Here is a 23,108-nt window from a genome sequence, read left to right on the forward strand (position 1 = left end):
AATAATAAATCTGAGAACAAAACAAAAGAATATGTGGAAATATAAAAATATGTAAAAACAGATGACATAAATGCAAAAACTGAATATTAATGTTTATGAAATAAACAAAATAAAAAGCTTGTAAAACCTCGACGACTGTGAGAGAATATTATTTAAATGCCTGTGGCCAGAAATAAATAAAGACATTTACAAAACTATAAGAATGTAAAAATACAAGAAACGAAACAGCTGTTCTTTGTTTTATCAACAGCTTGAACAAAACATTTATCATCACATGATGACTGACAGTTTAATCGTCCAATCAGAGGAGCTGTTAATGTTCTTACCTTCACCTGGTGGACCTTCACGTTGGCCTCAGGGGGGTGCTGAACTCTGACCTTCACCATGGGCCCGCTGGGCGCTGCACGTGCGTGTGAACATTAAAGGAAAACTGCAGTGAGGCACCATTCACAATAGCAACAAATTACCAATGGAAGCCCGAAGCTGCCAAAAATGTATCAACTAAATGACCAATGACAAACGAATAAAGATATTATTACATATAAACATAATAATGTCAGAACAAAACTGAGCAAACTAAAACTGAAATCAATAATCTGTAAAATATTGAGATATCAAGAAATATTTTTAAAAATTCTATATTTCTAAACTCCAAAGAGTTACACAAAAACGTCATAGCCACCCACAGACACAGTTGGGGTTAAAGGTCACAGGTCACTTACCTCCAGCAGTCATCGTCTCTGCGTCCCGTCCTAGCGGCAGCAGGAACTCAGACCGAACCAGCTCCTGATTGGATGCCATGGCAGAGAGGAGAGCGGGCTTGACGATCTCATTGGTGGAGAAGGCTGCAGAGGAGTCTGTGGGCGTGACGGGGATCTGGCAGAACTTCCCAGTGAAGTTTGGCGGGCACAGGCAACGGTCCTTCTGCAGACAGACTCCGCCGTTCTTACAGAGCAGAGGACAGAGGACTGCGGGAGGCAAACAAACCTGCTTACTTATCTGTTCAGTAAATAAATACAATCACTGATTCCTGTCAGCTGTTTACAGAACAACAGCAGTAAAATCTGTCAAATTAGGAAGAGCTCACACAGGCTAAGGATCAAAAGCTTCAGTTCCTTTAATGTACAGCAGAGGCAGCAGTGAGTCAGTCCCCATAGAGTGCCATGTTAAAATAACACCTCTACGCTGGGAGGATGCTCGTATTAATTGTATTAAAGCTTAAAGTTGAATAATTGAGGGCGTGGCCTCTTTGCCCAACAGGTGGATGGTGACACAGGTGGCTGTAGCTGCTAGCTGTCTGCTACGCTTCACCTGAGCTGGACCTCTGGACTATGTTTGTGCTGTTGGAGCTTTTTGGAGCATCTTTAATGACATCGTCTGACCAATAACATGAAATAATTTGTCATTTTCTACATCAGTCTTTGATTAGTGAAGTAACCAGGAGACAGAAAAAGTTTCCAGAAGAAATCTGATCGTGTGTGAGTTTAATGAGCCTGCTGCTCTGTCTCCTGGGTACCGTCTGGACCAATCAGGGAACAACAGAAGAAGCATTTTAAGAAATGATTGGTGATATGTGGGTCTGAACAAAGCTAACTGCTATGATGGGATAGCAGGCTCCACCCACTTCCTGCATGCTGTGTGAGCTCAGCCTCAGGACGCTGGTGTGCAGTTACCCAGAGTTCAGCTGCTGCTAATTAACTGATACACAAAGGCCTTAGCACTGCAGCCGTGACCTTTCTGGTCTTCAACCTGCCAGTTTGAGTCTAAACACCAAAGCTAGTCCTGTTCCCTCCCCACAAAAACACAAATGCCATGGCTCTGTGATCTGACAAAGTGATTCTGCACTTACAGCTGTAATTCAGGCACCCGACACTGTCGTCTCTGTTTGATGAGTTCAGGTTTAAAAACAGACATCGGTAGATGAAGAATATCTCCCGTGACTTTGTTTCATATATTCAGTTTCTTTCTTTTTATCTGTAACCACTGAATGGTTATTTTCAACTCATTTGCAGTATTGGAAATTAAGACTTCTTCAACATAACCTTTTATAACCCACGGGCAGTACCTTTTCAGCCCACCGGGGGAGTCTAGCGCTAAAACAGACGATATAAAAGATGAATGTTGTTACTGTGACGTCGAGTCCTGTTCTGAAGTTAAGCGTTTTCACCATTTACAGTGTTTTGACGAGTGAGGGGAAGCTCTGACATCTTTTCTGGCACTTAAAATGAGCAAAATTTCAAAAATGGACTTTCTGTTTTATTGCATATAATGACTGAGCTCATAAACCCATCAGGAAAATGTTTACAGAGCTCGGGGCTGGGGCTGTTTTTCCATAGGCTTGCAGAGGAACTCTTGAGTCGGATCAAACTCGTGTTTGAACTTCAGTAAAAAGATGAACGACTTCCACTGCTGACGCTCCGTGTGTGTCCGTGTCCACGCCCTCACAGTGTGCGTGTAGTCCTGTTTGTTGATGTTACTCTATCACTCACTCACACACACACACACACACTGCACTGCTGCGTGTGTGTTGCTGTAAACACAGTTATCATGCTGGACATCAAACCACAGATGGACCACATCAACACAAACACACTCGGAGAGTTTGGACGGCGTTCCTGGGGCAAAGCTGAGAAAAGACAGAGCGAGTGTGGGGGATTACACTGATGAAATACTGTAAACACTGAGAAACTGATGGAGAGAATAAACAGAGACAAACATGAAAAATCTATGAGATGAACTTTGGTTTTGCCCGTCCCCATTGGCCAATGTCTGGAAGCCGAGAGGCAGCACCTGGAGGCTTTGAGCTGTAGCTGTACTTCATCCTGTGTCTGTGTGGGAGTTTAAAAATGTAGGGTGCCAAGTATTCACAGCTTCGGGCTCACATTTCATATCTTTAACGAATGATCTGAAAGTCTGGTTTAATCTGAAAATCTGAACGTCACAAAATATCAAACACACTCCAACCCAAAGCCACAAAAGAACAAAGACTAACACTGATCTAGTTTAGCTCACACACAGCACTGCAGCTCACTAATGACTCAGTCACACTAAGACAAACATGAGACAGTCACCTCCTGAAGACTAGTGAATGTTGGATGATCTGATATCGTCGTGTTGGTGTTGTTCCCAGATCATCATGAAAATGTTGTTCCAGGATCAACATTGCAAGTGACCAATCAGAATGTTACGACGTTATTCTTTTGCGCGCCAACCCATTCGTGCATTTATGAAATTCCAATGTTGCAAGGACAATATCAGTTCTGCTTAGCGTTTATTAAAGGGTTAGGGTCAGGGTTAGGGTCCGTTGATCGGCGGACAGAAGCGGTTTCTCGCAGCTTAAGTACAGTTTTTTGTTTTACGACGGTTTTTCCCGAAGTCGCAAAAGTATGACATCACAACATTCTGATTGGTCACTTGCAACGTTGATCCTGGAACAACATTTAGTATGATGATCTGGGAACAACACCAGCACGACACTATCAGATCGTGCAGTGAAAGTTGGTGTGTGCCCAGTCATTGCATGGAATATTTTCAAATCCAATCACTTTTACTGTCACATCACGTTTTGGTACACTGCTCCAGCACATGTGAGTGCAAGCTTTACAAACAACAGAGGTGTGCAAAACACAAGAAACATAAGAAACAACAAAATATAAGAGCAGCAATGTGAGAATTTTAAGGATAAATGTACAAATAAATATAAATATGTACAAATATAAGAATTCACTCAGCAACCATTTGGAAGTAGTTGAATTGACCAACCTGGACTGACTGAGACAGACAGACTGACTTCTTCGTCCCTTTTTATCAGCGTGTCGATGACCCAAAGTCATTATCCGGTCTTTAAGTGATGACGTATGAACTCTGCTTCCGGGTCCAAACTACTCTCCGTTTATTAAGGCTGTTGTGTTTTTAACATGTTTTAATGCTTTGTATCTTGTTCTATTGAATCTGAACAAGCCCCTAAAAACAGTCAGTGATCACTGTCGGCCTCTCTGTTCGTTTTAAAGTACAGTTTTTAAACCTTACGATGTAGCTACAGCCCAGCAGCAGTATATGAATGACTAACCTCGTATTGTGGATGGATAATCTCAGTTGTTGACTGACTGAAGTTTGGTCCTTTTACAGCATCCTGCCATGCGATTACATTTGTTCCTGACCACCGAGAACACTCACGTTAACTTTTATCGAGTGGAAAAAAGTTAGCTTGTTTATATTATGCTAACATAGCTGTGTCGCTAGCGATCACGTAGCACATCATTATATAGCAGCTAGCCAAACTTCAGTAACCCTACAAACGTCACTGCTGTTTAGTTTTCTGTCTTCATTTATGTTGGAAGTGACAGCAGAGCTGTACGTTTGAATTCTTTCAGAAATCTCAGTCAGAACATGCTATATCATGTTTAGGTGGAAGCTAGCGAGCTAACTTCCTGCTAACTTCTAACTCTGTTAAACTTCATAAGTCCTGTTTTCATGGATGCCTGGATGTTAAACTTTATTGTTACACCTGGTAAAGCAGCAACGCTGATGCAGACCTGGTCACAGCACCAATTTGAACGGCAACAAGATCACAAGTTCACCACACGTGGTTGCAGTAACTGTGGTTGTGCCGTTGCCCACAAACACTATTTAGCACCCGTGTGTGAGTGTAACATTCACGGTCACTGGTGTCTTTACAGGTTTTAAGGAGGTTACCCAGAGAACCTTTACGTCTAATGCAAAGCGCATATCTCCGTGTTTTTCAGTTATGGAAACTCGGTACATCTGCCCTCAGATAGGACTTCAAAACCAGGAGCTTCCTAAAAATGTTGCACTTATGATGTAAATGTGAAAAAAGAAGGAAGAAAACAACAATAGCATGTGTGGTTTCCTGCCACACCGTGACCGTCACCTCCAGCACCTCCCACAGGTCACACTCAGCTTGTTTTTTCCTGACCCGCAATCCAAATTTATCACTGAACAACAGATACGACTGTGAGACGCAGCAAACCGCACATGCACAAACTCTCCCTGGCAGTTCAGCAGCTAATTAATTTAGTCAGCTGCTGCTAGCCTGGTGGATTTACTTGAAGAAGTGTGATTAAAAGTAGCTGAAGAATCTGCCAGCCGTGGATGTGCAGACAGCCGTCACCGGGTTATTGGGATACGGAGGAAAAACTTCAAAACGTTAAGAGTCTCAGGAAGATTTTCTCCTCTTTATGGAGGCTTTTGTTGCTTTCTGTTTTGGTTACCCAGTTACAGTCCAGTTCCTGTAATAGACTTAAATTACCCGAACCCCACAAGGAATACATTATCCCCCACCTCGCTCTGTTAATCCTGTCCAAATGGAATCGACATCCATGCTAGCAGCTCTGAGAAGTTGCTCTGAAATGTTAATATTTAGTTTATTTAGAATTTATATTGCTTTGGTTTGTATGTTTTGACAGATAACATCTCCCGTGATTTCCTTTACATTCGTGCGCTTCTCTGTTTTGATTGTTAGTCTGTATGTAAAGCGAGAGAGGCTGATGGGGGGAACAGCTGTTTGGACAGGGGGATTAACCTCTGACCCTATGATGTCACCACCTCCTCCCTTGTGTTTGTGTGTGTTTGTGTGTGTTGCTGTCCAGTCTTACCTCACTGCTTGTTTAAACATTCACACATCACCAGCAAAATATCCTGGGCACATATGTGTGTGTGTGTGTGTGTGTGTGTGTGTTCCTGTCTAGCTATCTTTGTGAGGACCGAAATCTCACCAGTCCTCACAAGTTTGAAAATGTGGTTTTAGTGTCAGGGTTACAATTAGGTTATGGTTAGGGTCAGGCATTCATTAATGGTTAGGGTTAGGGAAACCATTATGTCAATGAAGGCCCTCACTAAGATAGCTGAACGGGGCTGTGTGTGTGTGTGTGTGTGTGTGTGTGTGTGTGTGTGTGTGTGTGTGTGTGTGTGTGTTACTGATGTTGTGAGGACAAAGAGCTGTGGTCCACATACTGAGGACTTGACATCCTTATGATGACAAAAAGCAAAGCCCCCCCTGACATAAGCGTTATATTTCTTGATTAAAAGTCACCATCAGGTTGGCTCTCCAAAAAACTAAGTTACTATGATGTCCTCTGAAACACAGAGACGTGCGATGGGGCTATTTTTATGATCAATGAAAGCCATATGCCAGTGGTCACTCTTCTCCCTCTGCCCCTCTGATTCCTCTCCTCTCCAGATGTAGCACTTGTTGCACAAATATCCAGAAAACCAGCAAACAGCCATCGGTGTTCATCAACATGAAAATATGATGGCGCAAACTCTTCAAACCATCAATGAAGGTAAAATGAAAAAATGTGGAAAACCCTTTTCTAAACCAAGGCCTTTAAAGGCCTTTAAAGCATAAAACAGAGGTAGGCACGACTACACATCTGCAGGTGTACACCCCCCACCACCTCCTGCTCTGCAGAGGAGGATTTATGGTTTACTGACCTACAAATAGTCTGTCAGACAGCTATCACTGTTAACCTTTACTGCAAGCAGACTGCCACTTCCTGAGTTTAGTGTTTGAGGCAGCAGCTCTTTCTAAGAAATTTAGGTATGGTGCTGAAAGTTGCCAGGGAAACACCTGGAAAGAAACCATGCTTGGTTAAAATAAATAAATAAATAAAATCAAGAGCAAACACTTTCCACCCCTCAAGACAGCGTGGAGAGAATAAAGGAATAAACAATAATGCTGAACTTTAAACGCTTTTTCTAGACTGGTGAGATGAAAACTGGTGATGTTAGCCATGTAGCAGCAGCTTATTACGTGAGCGAACTGATACAATTTACTGCAAATAGACTCCTTTTTCTAGTTTTGTAGTTCAGAAAATATGGATGACTACAATCAAAGCATTGTCATTTTCTAATTTTGAGTCAGTCGCGCTCTGCAGGAATCTTGAGTATCTCATACAAAGGGCACCTGACTCTTGGGATCTGATAATCAGCAGATCGCGCTACTCTTACACAGACACCAGTCCAGCGTTCGCGACTTTTGCCTTAATAGCACAGCATCTGCCCAAAGAGCTCATTACACAACAGGCTAATCTCAAACTAGAAAACATCCAAGTATGAACTTAATTACCGTTTGGTATTCAAATGGAGAGCAGCCATCACCAGCACCATGCTCAGTATCTCCGGAAAGAACAAAACAGGAAACATCGGGGTAACTTTGCACTGCTGGAGACAGTGAAGTCAATAAATGATGGTGCTGAACTTCTATTAATGTTTACACTGATAAAATGAAAGCTGATGATGCTTTTGCATCAGCAGCCTGAAGAGGGAGCCAATGAGCCATTTGTTAAGACTGAAAACAATCAATTTATGGGATTAGCTCAATCAAAGCTTCAAAGCTAACTGCCAAACAGTTAAATTAATACTGTAAATATTGCATTTTCTCTTGGTGTAATACCGGCTCAGATGAGGCCTTAAGCTTGTTGGTAAAATGCTGCCCCCTGCTGGGGAAAGTTTTAGTGCTCAATTTAAATTCGCAGATTATCTGGTAACATGTAGCTTCCACTCCTGAGGGGTTTTAAAGGTCTGACTATGGAAAAGAATATTGAAATGTTTAATTTTCGATTAGTTTTGACCGTTTTCAGATCGTTCTGCTGTGAAATTTGGGATGAATTAAGATAAGCATCTCAGTGTGAGTTTGACTTCCAGTTCAAAGCTTTTTTTGTGGGGCTTTTCTGATTGAAGCAGATTAAATATGAATCATGGTAATTGTGATACAATTACAGCTGGAAATAATGTAACGAGTGATTGGTGATTAGATAAACTGCTGGCTTGTGTTTCGACCCACTGATTAAGTTTAAATCAAACAGCGCTGGACGCTCTGTGCTTCCTGCGAGAGTCCTGAGCTGTTTGACAGCTCCGACTCGCTGCCAGCAGGAACGATTAACACTCACTGACCAGGGATCAGATCAGACTATACAACTATTCACTGGCTGGGCTTCAGCCTCCCAACTCTGCCAACCATCAAAGAGCTGCAGGTCACATGACTCAGCTGGAGCAGCTTCACACGTGAAGCCTCATTGAGAGCGTGAAGATCAAATGTTCAGCGCAGGAGTTATTATCTCTGACAGGCTGGAATTTTCTCGAGCTCATTCTCTATAAATTTTGGTGTAAATCTCAGGTTTGAGCCTCTCATGTTACCTCAGATTCAAGTCCAAGAGTCCAATATCCGACTTTAGCAAAGTAAATCTAGGCAGAGATCATCTGACAACACTTACAGTAATTCATAAAGAATGTCCAGATTCCTCAAACAAAGAAGAAGAAGAAAAAACCCCAGCAGCATTAAGATAATAAAACACTCCTCGCTATTTATGGGCAACAAAACACAAAAACGAATGGTGGACTCGGCTGGGACAGAAGAATTAAGCAGACCCATTAACAAAAGCTCCAGTTCCTTTGACATCCACAAGAGGCTGGTGTCAGCAGTGAGTCAGTCCCCATAGACTCCCATTCAAAACTTTACAGCAAAACTAAACATGTTTACAGCCTGATGCACAATCTGTTAGGTGTGTAGATAATTTTGCCTTCATCACAACTGTACATAAAAATGTTTTTATAGCTCACCTGTTTAAACTGTATTAAGGCTTAAAATTTGTATTATTGGGGGCTCTTTGACTGACATGTGGCTGAGGCTGTTGGCGGTCTGCTCGGCTTCACCTCAGCTAACTGGAGTCCCTGAACTGGACCTTTGGACGTGTTTGTGCTGTCTTTGTTAATACTGTTATGTGACCAATAACACGGCTGTTATGAGGTTTATGGTACAAAGCTAATGTAGCCTTTGGTGATTCACATGTAACGTGAAGCAGGTCAAAAACAACCTGCAGTAAAACTGTTGGTTCGTGTTTGTTCGGTGAGTGTTGTTTTTTAGCTACAGAGGATTCTGCAGGACATTTGGACGCTGCCCATTTTAAATAAGAACATATTAATGACTCAAATGCATTTTCATGACGTTTTCAGGGACATGAACGGGAAATTCTGCGTCTCAATTATTTTCATAAATAAAGGCTGCGTGGTCTCACAGCACCATCTTGTGGTCTGAACTGGAATTACATCAAGACCAGCTGGCCCAAGCTCGACTTCAGCTGATATCTCATCAACACAATACACGGATGTCGTGGACATAAAAGTTTGCTCACATCCTGCTGATCGCTTCACATCGCTTCATACCGGGAGCTTGACACCAACTTCCAGCAGGAATTTAAATTTGAAGCAGATTTAAGAGAAGCTGCACAAACCTGCACGTGTGCATTATTTACTGCACGCAAACATGGCAGTGAACCCGACACTGTCCCTCTCTGTCACAGAGTTATTTATTCACATGCAGGTCTTTAAAGTTAAAGCTTCAACTCACAGACTCTGAAGCCTGGTCCGTGAGAGCCGTCTCTCCTTCCTCCTCCTTCGCCGCCGCTGTACAATGTCGTAACGTTGCCTCTCTCGCAGTAGTTGACACATCGGTCCTGGCTACAGCGCACCTTGCAGATGGTCGGCGTGAACATCACCTGGATCGTCTCTACTCCTCCCCCTCCTCTCACGCCTCCTCCTGCTGTCTGTCCATCGGCTGGCAGAAGAGAGGTGAAGAAGATGATGAAGGAGCAGGACAGTGACAGGAAACAGCAGAGTCGCCGCATGTCGAGTGTTTGGAGTCAAAGTTTGCGAGCGTGATGCATCGCCAAAAAACTCCCAAACCTCGGCGCTCTGGCTCTGCCCCGCTTTCTCTCTTTCTTGCTCTGTGGTGGAGTGCAAACGAGCGTCGCAGGAAAAAAGGAGGGAAGGAAGGAAGAAGAAAACACGTTTCCCCCCTCCCCTCTCCCAGTTCGGTTTTTCCCTAAACACTCCTGAGTGAGAGCGAGCGAGCAGGAGAGAGAGAGGGGAGAGAGATAATTGAAAGCAGTGTGCAGGACTGGGCTCCGATCCAAACAAAATGTTTAGCGGGGATCTGGTCCATCAGTCCACACTGAGAGAGAGCAAGCATTACTGTATCAATCTCTCTCCCCTCTTCACTCCTCCTCCTCTTCTTACTTTATTGGCCTTTTCTTCGGTACGAACAGAGGCCCTCTATCTCTGCACACAGTTTCATAACGCACTGCAGAACACTGGAGGACGTCACGGTGGTGATGCAACCCCGGTTTTGGGTTTCTGGGGGTCATATTCACCAAAAGTCTTAAAGTGGCTCCACGGTGCAGAGTTTGAGGGAAAGCCTCAACTTTAAACCGACAGAATCCGATCATTTCCTCCAGCTGTGAACGCAACACTGACCAACACTGACCTTTGATGCTGATACCATGCCAACGTGACCCAGCATTCAGTGTGTTTTTGCTCTGTGTTTTGTCTCCATCAGCCTCCAACGGAGGCCCAACACATCCATACACAGTGTAAAAGATGGATGTCACATGACGAGCGTTTTTGTCGTCGCCATTTTGGTGTTTTGAAACCAGATCTGTCAAACGAGGATCGGAGCTTCCATTGAAACTGCACACCTGGTGTCACAATCCTCCCCTACTTTATGATTATTTGCTGACTTTTGCTGGAGTCAGCATTTTGGTTTCCTCTTTTCTATTGCTGGAGGTTTCTTCCTGTTTAAAAGGAGTTTTTCCTTCCCACTGTCGCCAAAGCGCTTGATCAAGGGGGTTGTCTTTGTACTATCGTAGGGTCTTTGCCTTACAATAAAAAACGCCTTGAGACAACTGTTGTTGTGATTTGGCGCTGTATAAATGTAAGTATTGAAGTGCACACTAAGCAGTGCGACTGGTTGGTTATACTGGGAAACCAGTGGAAACAGTCTGTTTTATTTCAGCTGTGTTAAACTGTGTGAGAGAAACCAAAGAACAAATCAAACATGCAAACTTCATATGAGGGTGAGCTGTTCCACACAACAAAGAAACTGCTTTGGACGAATAAGGGATCAAGTTGATCCTAAGTATCTATTTCTCTACCCTCCCTCTCTCTTTCTCTCTGAGCACTGAGGTCTGAGGGATATTTTCTGGAGATCTTATTGGTCAGTGGATCCCGATTTCATGCCTGCTGATCTCTGATCAGCTTTAGAGCAGCTTCGCTTTGCAGGGTAAAACCCAAAGGCCTCTCAGCCAATGAGAACTGAGACAGACTCATCTGCTCTGAAACTATGAGCAGACGGTTATAAATAAAATCTTAGTATTTAATTACATATAATAATTATATATTGTTTGATTTTCTAACACTGTGACGTGCACAGAACATCGCTCACCTTATCTTAATGACCTTGTAGTACCATATCACTCCATCAGAGCACTTCGCTCTCACACTGCAGACTTACTTGTTGTTCGTAAAGTATTTAAAAGTACAAGGTGGGCCATTTATATGGATACAGCGTAATAACATGGGAATGGTTGGTGATATTAAAGTCCTGTTTGTGGCACATTAGTATATGTGAGGGGGCAAACGCCTCAAGATGGGTGGTGACCATGGTGGCCATTTAGAAGTCGGCCATCTTGGATACAACTTTTGTTTTTTCAATAGGAAGAGGGCCATGTGACACATCAAACGTATTGGTAATGTCACAAGAACAACAATGGTGTGCTTGGTTTCAACGTAACTTTATTCTTTCATGAGTTATTTACAAGTTTCTCTTTGTTCACAGCCATTGACATGTCGAAGAGGTTAACACGTGAGGAGCAGATCGAAATCATGTTGATATCTGGTGAACGCAGTAACCGGGTCATTGCAGCAGATTTCAATGCAAGACAGCCTACGAGACCACCCATCTCCCATGCTACAGTTAGCAAACTGCTTGCTAAGTGTCGTGAAACTGGTTCAGTGTTGGATTTGCCAAAAATGTGGACGCAAGAAAACTGTCACTAATGAAGAAACATCAGTGGCTGTCCCAGCTTCATTCAGCAAGAGCCCACAGCGTAGCACTCGCCGCATGTCACTGGAGAGTGGCATTAGTTGAACATCCCTTCGGCGGATATTAGCTACTCACAAATGGCGCCCTTAAACTCCAGCTACTGCAGCATCTCAGCGAGGATGACCCAGATCAGCACAGAATTTGCAGAATGGGCAAAACAAAAATTGGAACAGGACCCTCAGTTCACGCAGAAGATTTTGTTCAGTGATGAGGCAAACTTTTATGTGAATGGTGAAGTTAACAAACAAAACCACCGCTATTGGTCTGACACTAACCCACATTGGATGGATCCTCCAAGACTGTTGGAACAACAAAAGTGATGGTTTGGTGTGGTATATGGGGCACAACGATAGTGGGTCCATTCTTCATCAATGGAAACCTCAAGGCCACTGGATATTTGAAATTGCTACATGATGATGTGTTTCCTCTTTATGCACTGAAGCTGGCACGTTCCCTGAGTTTTTCCAGCAAGATGGTGCACCACCACATTATGGGTGCAGGTCCGAGCATTCCTAGATGAACAGTTTCCTGGAAAGTGGAATGGTCGTCGTGGGCCAGTTGAATGGCCCCCAAGGTCTCCCGATCTGACCCCCTTAGACTTTTATCTTTGGGGTCATCTGAAGGCAATTGTCTATGGTGTGAAGATACGAGATGTGCAGCACCTGAAACTACGGATACTGGATGCCTGTGCTGGCATTTCTCCTGCGGTGTTGCTATCAGTGTGTGAAGAGTGGGAGAAGAGGGTTGCATTGACAATCCAACACAATGGGCAGCACATTGAACACATTTTATAAGTGGTCAGAAACTTGTAAATAACTTATGAAAGAATAAAGTTACGTTGAAACCAAGCACACCATTGTTGTTCTTGTGACATTACCAATAAGTTTGATGTGTCACATGGCCCTCTTCTTATTGAAAAAACAAAAGTTGTATCCAAGATGGCCGACTTCTAAATGGCCACCATGGTCACCACCCATCTTGAGGAGTTTGCCCCCTCACATATACTAATGTGCCACAAACAGGACTTTAATATCACCAACCATTCCCATGTTATTACGGTGTATCCATATAAATGTCCCACCCTGTAGAATGGGAGGCAGAACCTTTTCGTCAGATCAGCGATACACGGCTGCTCATAGGGGGCCATCTGATTGTTGGGTCCTTGCCTCACAGTATAAAACACTTTGAGGTGAATATTATTGAGGTTCAGTGCTGTATAAATAAAACTGAACCACTGTTGGACTTCACAGGGTGATACTGCGCACTCCAAACCGGCCCCGTGTCACTGAACCAGTAACGGGGGCCCCAGCAGAGGTGAGGCGGTGGCTCTGGCTGGAATAGAGGCTGGTTGTTCCTGTGGGTGTTTTCCTATGAGCTCATGTCCTGACTGACAGACGGAGAGCTGCTGTAAGGCAGAAACAAAACAAGCAATATTATTGTTGTTATTACAGCACCACCAGTTTCTTAAGGCTCCGCTCTCACTGCAGGAGTCAGCTTTCACAAATGCTCATAATGATCTGCTCTGTCACAGTTTAAGGAAACGGGAGCTGATGACTGGCGTTTGATGCCAGCGGGAGCTGCAGGTTTTATTCCTTAAAGTGAACAACAAAGGTGTGCAAAGGAGGATTTTGCAGCTCACCAACAGGTGCCAGCTAATATTTTTGTTAATGGTACATAACAAAACTCATAAACTCAGTTTTTTTGGGCCTGGGTTTGTTTTTATGTTGTCAACTGTTTTTTTAACTGATAATCTGACAATGATGAACAAACACACAAAAATTATGGATGCATGTGTTCCAGTCATCCTTAATAAAAGGACTCAGGTCAAGCCAAACTGGGAACATCTCAGAACCAGCTTCCACCAGAGCTATGAGAAAGCCTCCATCTGCAGCTTTCAGCCGTTCCTGCATGAACCGGGTTCTCCCCAAAGCAGAACAAAGACAGGAACTGTTTACAGGTCTAATCACGGCGATCAGGCCCGGACTCTGATACTGCATTAACGCTGTCCTTATCTGAAGCGCACAATGAAAACATGGCTTCCAGCTCCATTAACACATGGTGGGTGGAAACAAACAGCGCATTCCTGCAGCGCATGGCTGATAGACGCACGCCTTTTATCCATCAGCACATATCGGCTCCGCTCAGGTTATTAGAGAAAATAATGATCCACTCGTAGTGGTATGTGAGGCGAATACACGGTTACTCTTACTGTGCCCAAATATGATCGGGTACGTTAAGAGCGCTGTGATATCTGTAACACCACACCAGAATTTTCACTTTTTTATTTTTTTGGCATTTTAGCCTTTATTGGATAGAGAGAGGCAGGGAAACAGGGAAAGAGAGAGAGGAAGACATGCAGCAAAGGGTCGGACTGAAACCCAGGCCACTACATGCAGCACATAGTTGCCCGCTCACCCACTGAGCTAATCTGGCACCCTTTTTATATGAAATTATACGAAAAAGCCAATATGGCAACCTTAGAGTGCAAAGACTGCATCATAAAGAGTTGTTTGTATTTTACTTTAATTTATTTCAGAGTCAACCTCCACCTTTGGTTATTGTCTCATCAGCATCAGGTCGAGTATTGGACACAATTTTGTGCTATTTTATCAAACTTTGGCCCGTTCTTGATTTCTTCGTTTTTTTTTTTTTTTGCTTATTTCTCACACTTAAAGGTACAGTGTTTAAAATCTCACCACTAGACGTCAGCAGATTGCAGTTATGTTTTCTTGCACTCCCACTGTAGCATAATCCTAGCTACAATGGCTGCTGTAGGACAAAAAGCTCCCATTCATCTCTACTGAGTGTAGGCTGTCAGTCCGCTGCTTACCTCAGCTGTTAGTATGTGTCCACGTCTACGTACTCTGGATATGAGTCGATTTGAGCCAGTGACGCTCACGTCTGTCTGATGACAGTGTCACTAAAGCTAGTTGTTGAGTATACCCTGAACTTTTCTGTCTTTTCTGTATTAATTATACATGTAATTAACAAACTATTTAATATTTTTTTATCAAGTTGGTTCAATTAATTGTTGAAACATTTAATTATTTATTCATTATTTTATTTATTTATTTTTGCACTCATGTCCCTCAGTGTTTATTTTTGCTGCTGTTAGCTGTGATTAGCTTTGTCTAATATTAAAACGGTTTGACGATATGAAACATGTAAGTGTAAAAAAAACATTCAAATAACTGACATCACTGACCTGTCAGGGTGTTGAAATGGACGCTGTACTGCCCCTTCTGGGTGTGGAACGTCTTCACACTTGTTTTCAGCAAGGAGGATGAGGAAGCATTAAAAGGGGAGGTTGCACTGTGAACTTTATTCCTCTCCCTCTCAATGTGCTTCATCAGCAGGGCGGCCATCTTGTCACCTCTTCCTCCCTGTGACAGAGTCTTTCTCAGCAGCACTGCCTGGACCTCTCTCAGGCTATTACATACATTATATAACAGCGAACACATAATATGTAGTCAATAAACACAACAAATACATAAACAAAAAAATTTACTTTAAATATACACAAAAACTATCATGCACAATGTAAGAATATATGATTACAATTTTACCATCAGACTAAATAACACTAACAGCTGAACAGTAATAGCACTAAAAGCTGAACAGTAATAGCACTAACAGCTGAAAAAGAATAACTAATAACACTAACAGCCGAAAAAGAATAACACTAACAGCTGAAAAACAATAACACTTACAGCTGAACAAGAATAACACTAACAGCTGAACAGTAGCACTAACAGCTGAACACTAACAGCTGAACACTAACAGCTGAACACTAACAGCTGAACACTAACAGCTGAACAGTAATAACACTAACAGCTGAAAAGGAATAACACTAACAGCTGAAAAGGAATAACACTAACAGCTGAAAAGGAATAACACTATCAGCTAAACAGTAATAACACTAACAGCTGAAAAGGAATAACACTATCAGCTGAACAGGAATAACACAAACAGCTGAAGAGTAATAACACTAACAGCTGAACAGTAATGGGACTACAAGCTGAACACTAACATCTGAAAAGGAATAACACTAACAGTTGAACAGTAATAACACTAACAGTTGAAAAGGAATAACACTAACAGCTGAACAGTAATAACACTAACAGTTGAAAAGGAATAACACTAACAGCTGAACAGTAATAACACTAACAGCTGAACAGTAATGGCACTACAAGCTGAACACTAACAGCTGAACAGTAATAGTGCTAACAGCTGAACAGTAATAGTGCTAACAGCTGAACAGTAATAACGCTAACAGCTGAACAGTAGCACTAACAGCTGAACACTAGCACTAACAGCTGAACACTATCAGCTGAACACTAACAGCTGAACAGTAATAACACTAACAGCTGAAAAGGAATAACACTAACAGCTGAAAAGGAATAACACTAACAGCTAAACAGTAATAACACTAACAGCTGAAAAGGAATAACACTATCAGCTGAACAGGAATAACACAAACAGCTGAAGAGTAATAACACTAACAGCTGAACAGTAATGGGACTACAAGCTGAACACTAACATCTGAAAAGGAATAACACTAACAGTTGAACAGTAATAACACTAACAGTTGAAAAGGAATAACACTAACAGCTGAACAGTAATAACACTAACAGTTGAAAAGGAATAACACTAACAGCTGAACAGTAATAACACTAACAGCTGAACAGTAATGGCACTACAAGCTGAACACTAACAGCTGAACAGTAATAGTGCTAACAGCTGAACAGTAATAGTGCTAACAGCTGAACAGTAGTAGTGCTAACAGCTGAACAGTAATAACACTAACAGCTGAACAGTAATGGCACTACAAGCTGAACACTAACAGCTGAACAGTAATAGCACTAACAGCTGAACAGTAATAACAGCTAGCTAGCAGATAGCTAATTAGATAAGTTCATTTAATAGTAAGTTATTAAGTTAGTCTTTTATAACTTTAATTGTAATTAGCATTTTTTAAAATAGCTTTATTCATATTTACTATCTTTCTAAAACTTCAGCCACTGTTAGCATGTTTTTAGAGAGGTTCTGCAGACACGTGACCACTTAGTGCTTGTCAGCCATTTTGGGTGTGTAACAATCTTGACACCTCAAGTTAGTGAAAAACGTACCAAATAATATGCAGATCAGATAAACTATGGCAACTATGAGTAAACAAGTGTTGGTGTGAAGTCCCTGGCACATTCCCGGACTTCATGCCACATGATTTATATCATTATGTTATCAACAACCCCTCAAATTATACTGGAGAAGATCTGAAGCCGAACAAAATTTTGCACGCTTACTAGTATTTTGTGTCAAGATAGGTAACAAACCTCAGTCACTGGACTCTGCCTGGAATTGCAGTCACTTGAATGAGTGGACCACGGTCACTGATCACTGCTTAGACATTTACTTGATTTTTTATGACATTTTGACATGTCTCTGCGTATTATTCCTTACACTGTCGACGAGTCAGCCTCGCTGACTGATGACAGTGACACTGAGGTGAATTGTTGATGAGAACTGTTGTAATTTTCTGTCAGTAAGCACTGCTGTTTTTGCCTGTTAGCTGCTGTTAGCACCTGTTTGCCGTTGTTACTGAAAACCTTTGTGAATTTGCTCTAACTTGGGCACATTCGCACTTAGCTAAAAACTCTCATTTGATGTGAGAATATAATTAAGCTGTTTTTCAAACGAAAAGTATTTTTAGGATGCTGGAGCCTAATTTTAGCTGGCATGATGTTAGCTTGTAAAATTATGTTGTTGTTCAGCTGGCCAGGTACTGAGGGCAGCGTGTCTGATATTTTTAGTCTTCTTTTATCACAACATGACAGCAGAATATAGGTGTTGGAAAAAAATAGCATTGATAATTTCTATGTAAACAATGTTACAGGCTATGATCCAGTCATCATGTCCAATGTTTACATGATGTCACAGGCAAATATTCTATAACTTTAGTTCTTGCTACCATTTTTCTTTATAACTTTAACCATAGTTAGCATTTATCTGTGATCCTTAGCCATTCTTAGTATAGTTCCTTAACTTTAGCTGTTTAGCAATCATGTAGCATATGTACTTTTTATGCACCATCTTTATGGCATCCATAACGTCTAAAAACACAGGAAAACACTTAAGTCAGAAGACCAACTTCACAACTAGGGAAATGTAACCCTCTAAGAAATTATGCAATGATTTGCTGTAAAAAAATTTTTAAAAAAAGCTGTTTTCACAGGAAATCAAACAGAATGTCAGTTACAGATTATACATCTGACCCAGTGTAGCTCCAGTGTTATGCTTTCCTAGGGCAGTAAACTGAGAGAATGATTTCAAGTGGCCATAAATAGAGTGATAGAAAACAGTGGTGCAGCAGCAGCAGAGTGAACAAACAGCACAGATTAATCTGCTGGAGCTGATAACCACAGAGACGCCCTGCAGTCTGATGCAAAGTTTATTTTTCATTCCTGAACTTAAACGTTACAGCTGCCACTTTGTCGCTTTTTATGAGCCACAAAAAGCACAGTACAGACAAAACCGGCTCTAGATTTAGAGCTCTGGAGAGATCCGAACAGCCTTCTCCAAACATTCAGCTTCTGAACGTTATTTCAACTAGAAGAAAAAATATAACTTTAACCAGTTTAACGGGTTTTTGAAGCGTAGCCTGTAAAGGTGAGTGCATGCTCAAAATGATGAGTTAACATCGTAAGTGACACGATGTTGACAATATTGATCCGATCCTTACTCAAAATCCTGGATCAGATATCAGCAACCAGATCTATCCCGTCTGAGTCCGTGTTGTTCTAAGTTTACTTCATCAGAAATGCTGAATGGTTTTTTTAACAACTCATTCATTTCACACTGCATCAGTACAAAGGTACCAACAGACACCTGACGGTAAGGTGCTGGTAAAAACCTTCCTCATCAAGTTTCTCAAGCCGTCCTCAGGATGATGTCAGCTGACACTGAACAACACCGAACACCGACCTGATCTTAATGCAGGTTTGATGTGCGGCTAGAAAAAAAAACTTTAGGTTTTTGTTGATAAATAAGTGTTGATGAATTATTAAATCCTTGTTTAGTCATACCGGAATTATCAGCAGATACCCAAAGCCATGATTTCAAACCAGAGAAGGAAAGAGATTAATTGCTGACACTCTGTCCCAGATCAGAGGGGTTCGGTGTTTATCCAAAATCTACACAAACTCAGAGGCATCCTTAGCAACCCTCTTGTTGTTGTGATGAAAAAGGCCTTTACTGTGAAAAACTTCTGTTTAATCTGCAGCAGACAGAACATAAAACATTCTCCCACAGCCTGTAGGGACCATGGCTCTAACCTTTGACCTCCACCACCTGACCTATGACTCAAGGGTCGTGCTGACTTTCAGTTTGTGAATCTGGATTTCAGCAGAGGTCAGACTCTCCGGAGAAGTGAAAGCTCAGGTCTTTCTTCTCATCTCCTCATCTGGATCTGAGGTGACGGGTTTGTGGAACAAAGATCAGGATGGATGGAGAAGTTTTCCCAGCTGATTCTGGAACATTTAAAAATTTTAGAGCCTCCAACAGCTTCGGGAAGTAGTGCCTGATCTTTGTACAACATACAGTGCACAGTACAGCGTATATAATCAAATAAAGAACTCCACCTGGTGTCTGAACAGAGAACGGCACTGACTGTGCAGTGATGATGAGGAAGAAGACAAAGCAGGAGAGAGAAGGACAAAGAGGAGCTACAACAGCTGGCTAAACTCTCCAGATACTAAGGTGCCTCAGTGCATCCTTCATCATCTCCTTTATCAAAAGAGACACTGGAGGATCCTTTGTGAAAGGAGAGGGGGTTAGACTGTCCCCCCACCTTAAACACGTCTGAGCTTAAATAAAGAGAGTTAAAGTTTCCCATCAAGGTCGAGGAAGAGTGGACCAGAAAAGACTCAGGGGGGATTTTATTTTTGTGGACAGAGGAGTGGAAACAAGGAGGTTAAGAAAGGAAAAAGAGGAGATGAGAAGATAAAGAAGATGAGTTTTTTGTTACCTCAGCTTTTTTGCTCCCGCCATCTTTTTCACCTTCCTCTCATCCTGATCCTCCTCGTTCTGTCCTGGATCAAACTCGGGTGGAGGCGTTTCAAAAGTGCCTGGTCTCCTCTCCTCTGCTTCAGATCCAGAATCAGAACTCTGATTGGAGGCTGTCAGCCCTTCATCTGGATCTGGATCGAGCCGGATTACAGCGGGACTTTTTGGGGAGGCTTGGTTCTCCTCACGAGTCAGAAACCGCTTGGAAACACCTCCTCCACTGTCAGCTCCATCATTCTCTTCAGTTTGACCTCCAAAGCCTACAGCCTTGGCAGGACCAGAGTCAGGGACCTTTGTGTCCTCCTCTCCATCAGCCTGAGCGGAAGTCGGGTTCGGGTCTGAAGGTTCAGGTGGAGGTTCGGGTGGAGGTGAGCTGGCAGCAGGTTTGGTGCTTCTCTGGGGGCTCAGGGCTGGTTGTGGTGGGATCCGGAGGGTTCTGAGGTGGACCGGGAACTCTGTCGGGTGGATGGATGTCAGCAGGCGTCCTGGTGCAGAAAGGGGCAGCTGACAGCGGTAACCATGGAAACCTCGTCTGCACACGCACCTGTTAAACTGTCGACACAGCGCCCCGTTACGGCAGGGAGGAGAACACCTGGCTGAAGAAGAAGGAGAGCGCGCTTCATTAACAGAACATTACTGCAGCATAGACAGCAGTCAAATATGTAACAAGGCCGGGCCGATCTCACTGTGAAACTAATTTAATTCAATTTTATTTATATAGCGCCAAATCACAACAAAAGTCACCTCAAGGCGCTTTATAGGTACAGAGAAAAACCCAACAATCATATGACCCCCTATGAGCAGCACTTTGGTGACAGTGGGAAGGAAAAACTCCCTTTTAACAGGAAGAAACCTCCAGCAGAACCAGGCTCAGGGAGGGGCGGGGCCATCTGCTGTGATTGGTTGGGGTGAGAGAAGGAAGACAGGATAAAGACACCAGCAGCTCATTGGCTAATGGACCATCAGTTATAAGTCATTAGCTAATAAGCATACATACATACATACACATACATATATATTAGGGGTGCAACGATACACAAAATTCACGGTTCGGTTCGATACTTTGGTGTCACAGTTCGATATTTTTTTGATACAAAAAAAAATGTTCATGCCTTTTTAATTTGTCATTTATTAAAATTATAAATATATATTTTAACTCAAACGTACAGTTTTTAAATTTAATGTTGCTGAAACAACAAAGTAATAAAAATAAATCTATCTGATGGAGAAACCACTCATCTTTGGAAAAGAGTTTATTACAGAGAAATGTCTCTTTCCAAAATAAAAGCTATACTATACGCTTCTTCTGGGCTATATTCTCAGCAGCATATTAAACATATCAGGTCCCCATAAGGAGAATCATGTGCTAACGGCTGTCTAAATGACTCGGGTAAAGTTTGTAGCATGCGTGCTTGTTGTTTTTGTCTGCTTCCACTTGTCTTTGCACGAGGATGATGTCGGAGTAAATGTGCAGTCATATTTGTTGTGTTCCCACTAGTGCTGTCAGCGTTAATCTGAAATGACGTTAACGCCACAACACGGCAAATCTCCGTTAACGAGCTACCGCGGATCGCCCCGTGCGTGGGGCTGGACAGCTTCAACACGTTAGCGAGCTAACTGTGCTAACGCAGTAGTTTCCACCCATGTAATTGAGCATTGCTGGCACATCCAACATACTGTTTTACTTTAGTCCATGACGCGCTTACCTTCAGGGTCATACGTCACATGAAGACCAAAATAGTTCCAAACGCCAGATCTGAATGAGGGTGGGGGAGGTTCAATTTGCCATGTTGCAACGAGCTTAGCTTCTGTCTGCTAGCTTGCCCTGCGCTCAGTGGATCTGCGTTCGACTACTCCGCCTAGGCTGCACTGTCGAGCGCAGATCCACTGAGCTCTCAACACAGACAGCATCGTCAGAAGGAAAGTTGATAAAATAAATGAAAAATGTTGTATTGTTCATACATATGCGTACCGAAAGCACTGTATCAAACGGTTCAATATCGATACGAGTATCGTTGCACCCCTAATATATATATATACACATACACACACATATATATATATATATATATATATATATATATATATATATATATATATATATCACATCTCTCTCTGTGAGCAGCTTGACCTGCAGGTTACCAGTGTTGGGGAGTAACGGAATACATGTACCGCCGTTACGTATTTAAAATACAAACTATGAGTAACTGTATTCCGTTACAGTTACCGTTTAAAAAGGAGGTATTTAGAGTACAGTTACTTTGTTGAAATAAATGGATTACACGGCGGTACTTCCCTGTTTCATATTGTGGCGGGTCAGGACTGTTTGGGTTTTGTTTGACAGCTACGTTCTGTTGTTTCAGGCGTTACGGTTGCCATGGTTACAGGGTGACGCTCTCTCTGCGTGTTTCCTGGGTGAAAGAGCGTCTTTTTGTTGTCATTGTGCTAAGCTAATAGGCAGAATGCTACAGGTATAGCTCTAAAGAATGTAGCATCATGGGCAGTGTAGTCCGTGCTGCAGGGAGAATGGACTGCCATACACGTTATGTGTCTGTGAGCGAGGGAGGGAGAAAAAGGAAAAGTACGAGCTGTCATCGAGCAGAAACGGGAGCTGGAAGCATGTAAATATAATAATAACCACTGCAGCCAAGAAGAGAGCCTGACGAGCCCAGTTGTAAGTAAGCTATAAAGACTCGACTGTACACCGTGTTCGTGTTTTCCTCGGAAACAATAAGTTCTGTTGGAGCAGCCTTTCAACGCCTCTCTCTGTCTCTGGCTAGCAAGGTTGACCCAGACAACAAAGTAAAGCTAGTTTTCGGCTACGAGCCCGACACAGAACCCACGGCATTAGTCAGAGGTCCCTTTACTACGGTTCGGAGCCGCGGATCTTCAGTAACAGTAATAAATCACATTCATGTAGTTGTAAACAGCATGATAATATATTAAGTAATCCAAAGTATTCAGAATACGTTACTCTCATTGAGTAACGTAACGGAATACGTTACAGAATACATTTTGGGGCATGTAATCTGTAATCTGTAATGGAATACATTTTAAAAGTAACCTTCCCAACACTGCAGGTTACTGCTGCATCACTCAATCACTCAGAGAAGCACCTTTAAAACTGATCTGAGGTCAGACCCAGGTT

The 23,108-nt window shown here is 42.4% G+C and overlaps 1 protein-coding gene across 4 annotated transcripts in view; it reads right to left on the reverse strand.

Annotated features, from left to right (window-relative positions):
• Nucleotides 1–23,108, reverse strand: part of ltbp4 (latent transforming growth factor beta binding protein 4) — a 58,779-nt gene that overhangs the window by 28,009 nt on the left and 7,662 nt on the right. For all 4 annotated transcript variants that reach the window (XM_085184674.1, XM_085184673.1, XM_085184675.1 and 1 more), the window contains exons 3-7: nt 19,923–20,556; nt 15,105–15,328; nt 9,368–9,574; nt 723–968; nt 327–400 (exon numbers count right to left, since the gene is read on the reverse strand). In XM_085184674.1, the coding sequence (XP_085040800.1) occupies nt 327–400; nt 723–968; nt 9,368–9,574; nt 15,105–15,328; nt 19,923–20,556 (1,385 nt within the window). The remainder of the gene's footprint in view (nt 1–326; nt 401–722; nt 969–9,367; nt 9,575–15,104; nt 15,329–19,922; nt 20,557–23,108) is intronic.

Source organism: Neolamprologus multifasciatus, chromosome 14, assembly GCF_963576455.1.
Source record: "Neolamprologus multifasciatus chromosome 14, fNeoMul1.2, whole genome shotgun sequence".
NCBI classification, from domain to species: Eukaryota; Metazoa; Chordata; class Actinopteri; order Cichliformes; family Cichlidae; genus Neolamprologus; species Neolamprologus multifasciatus.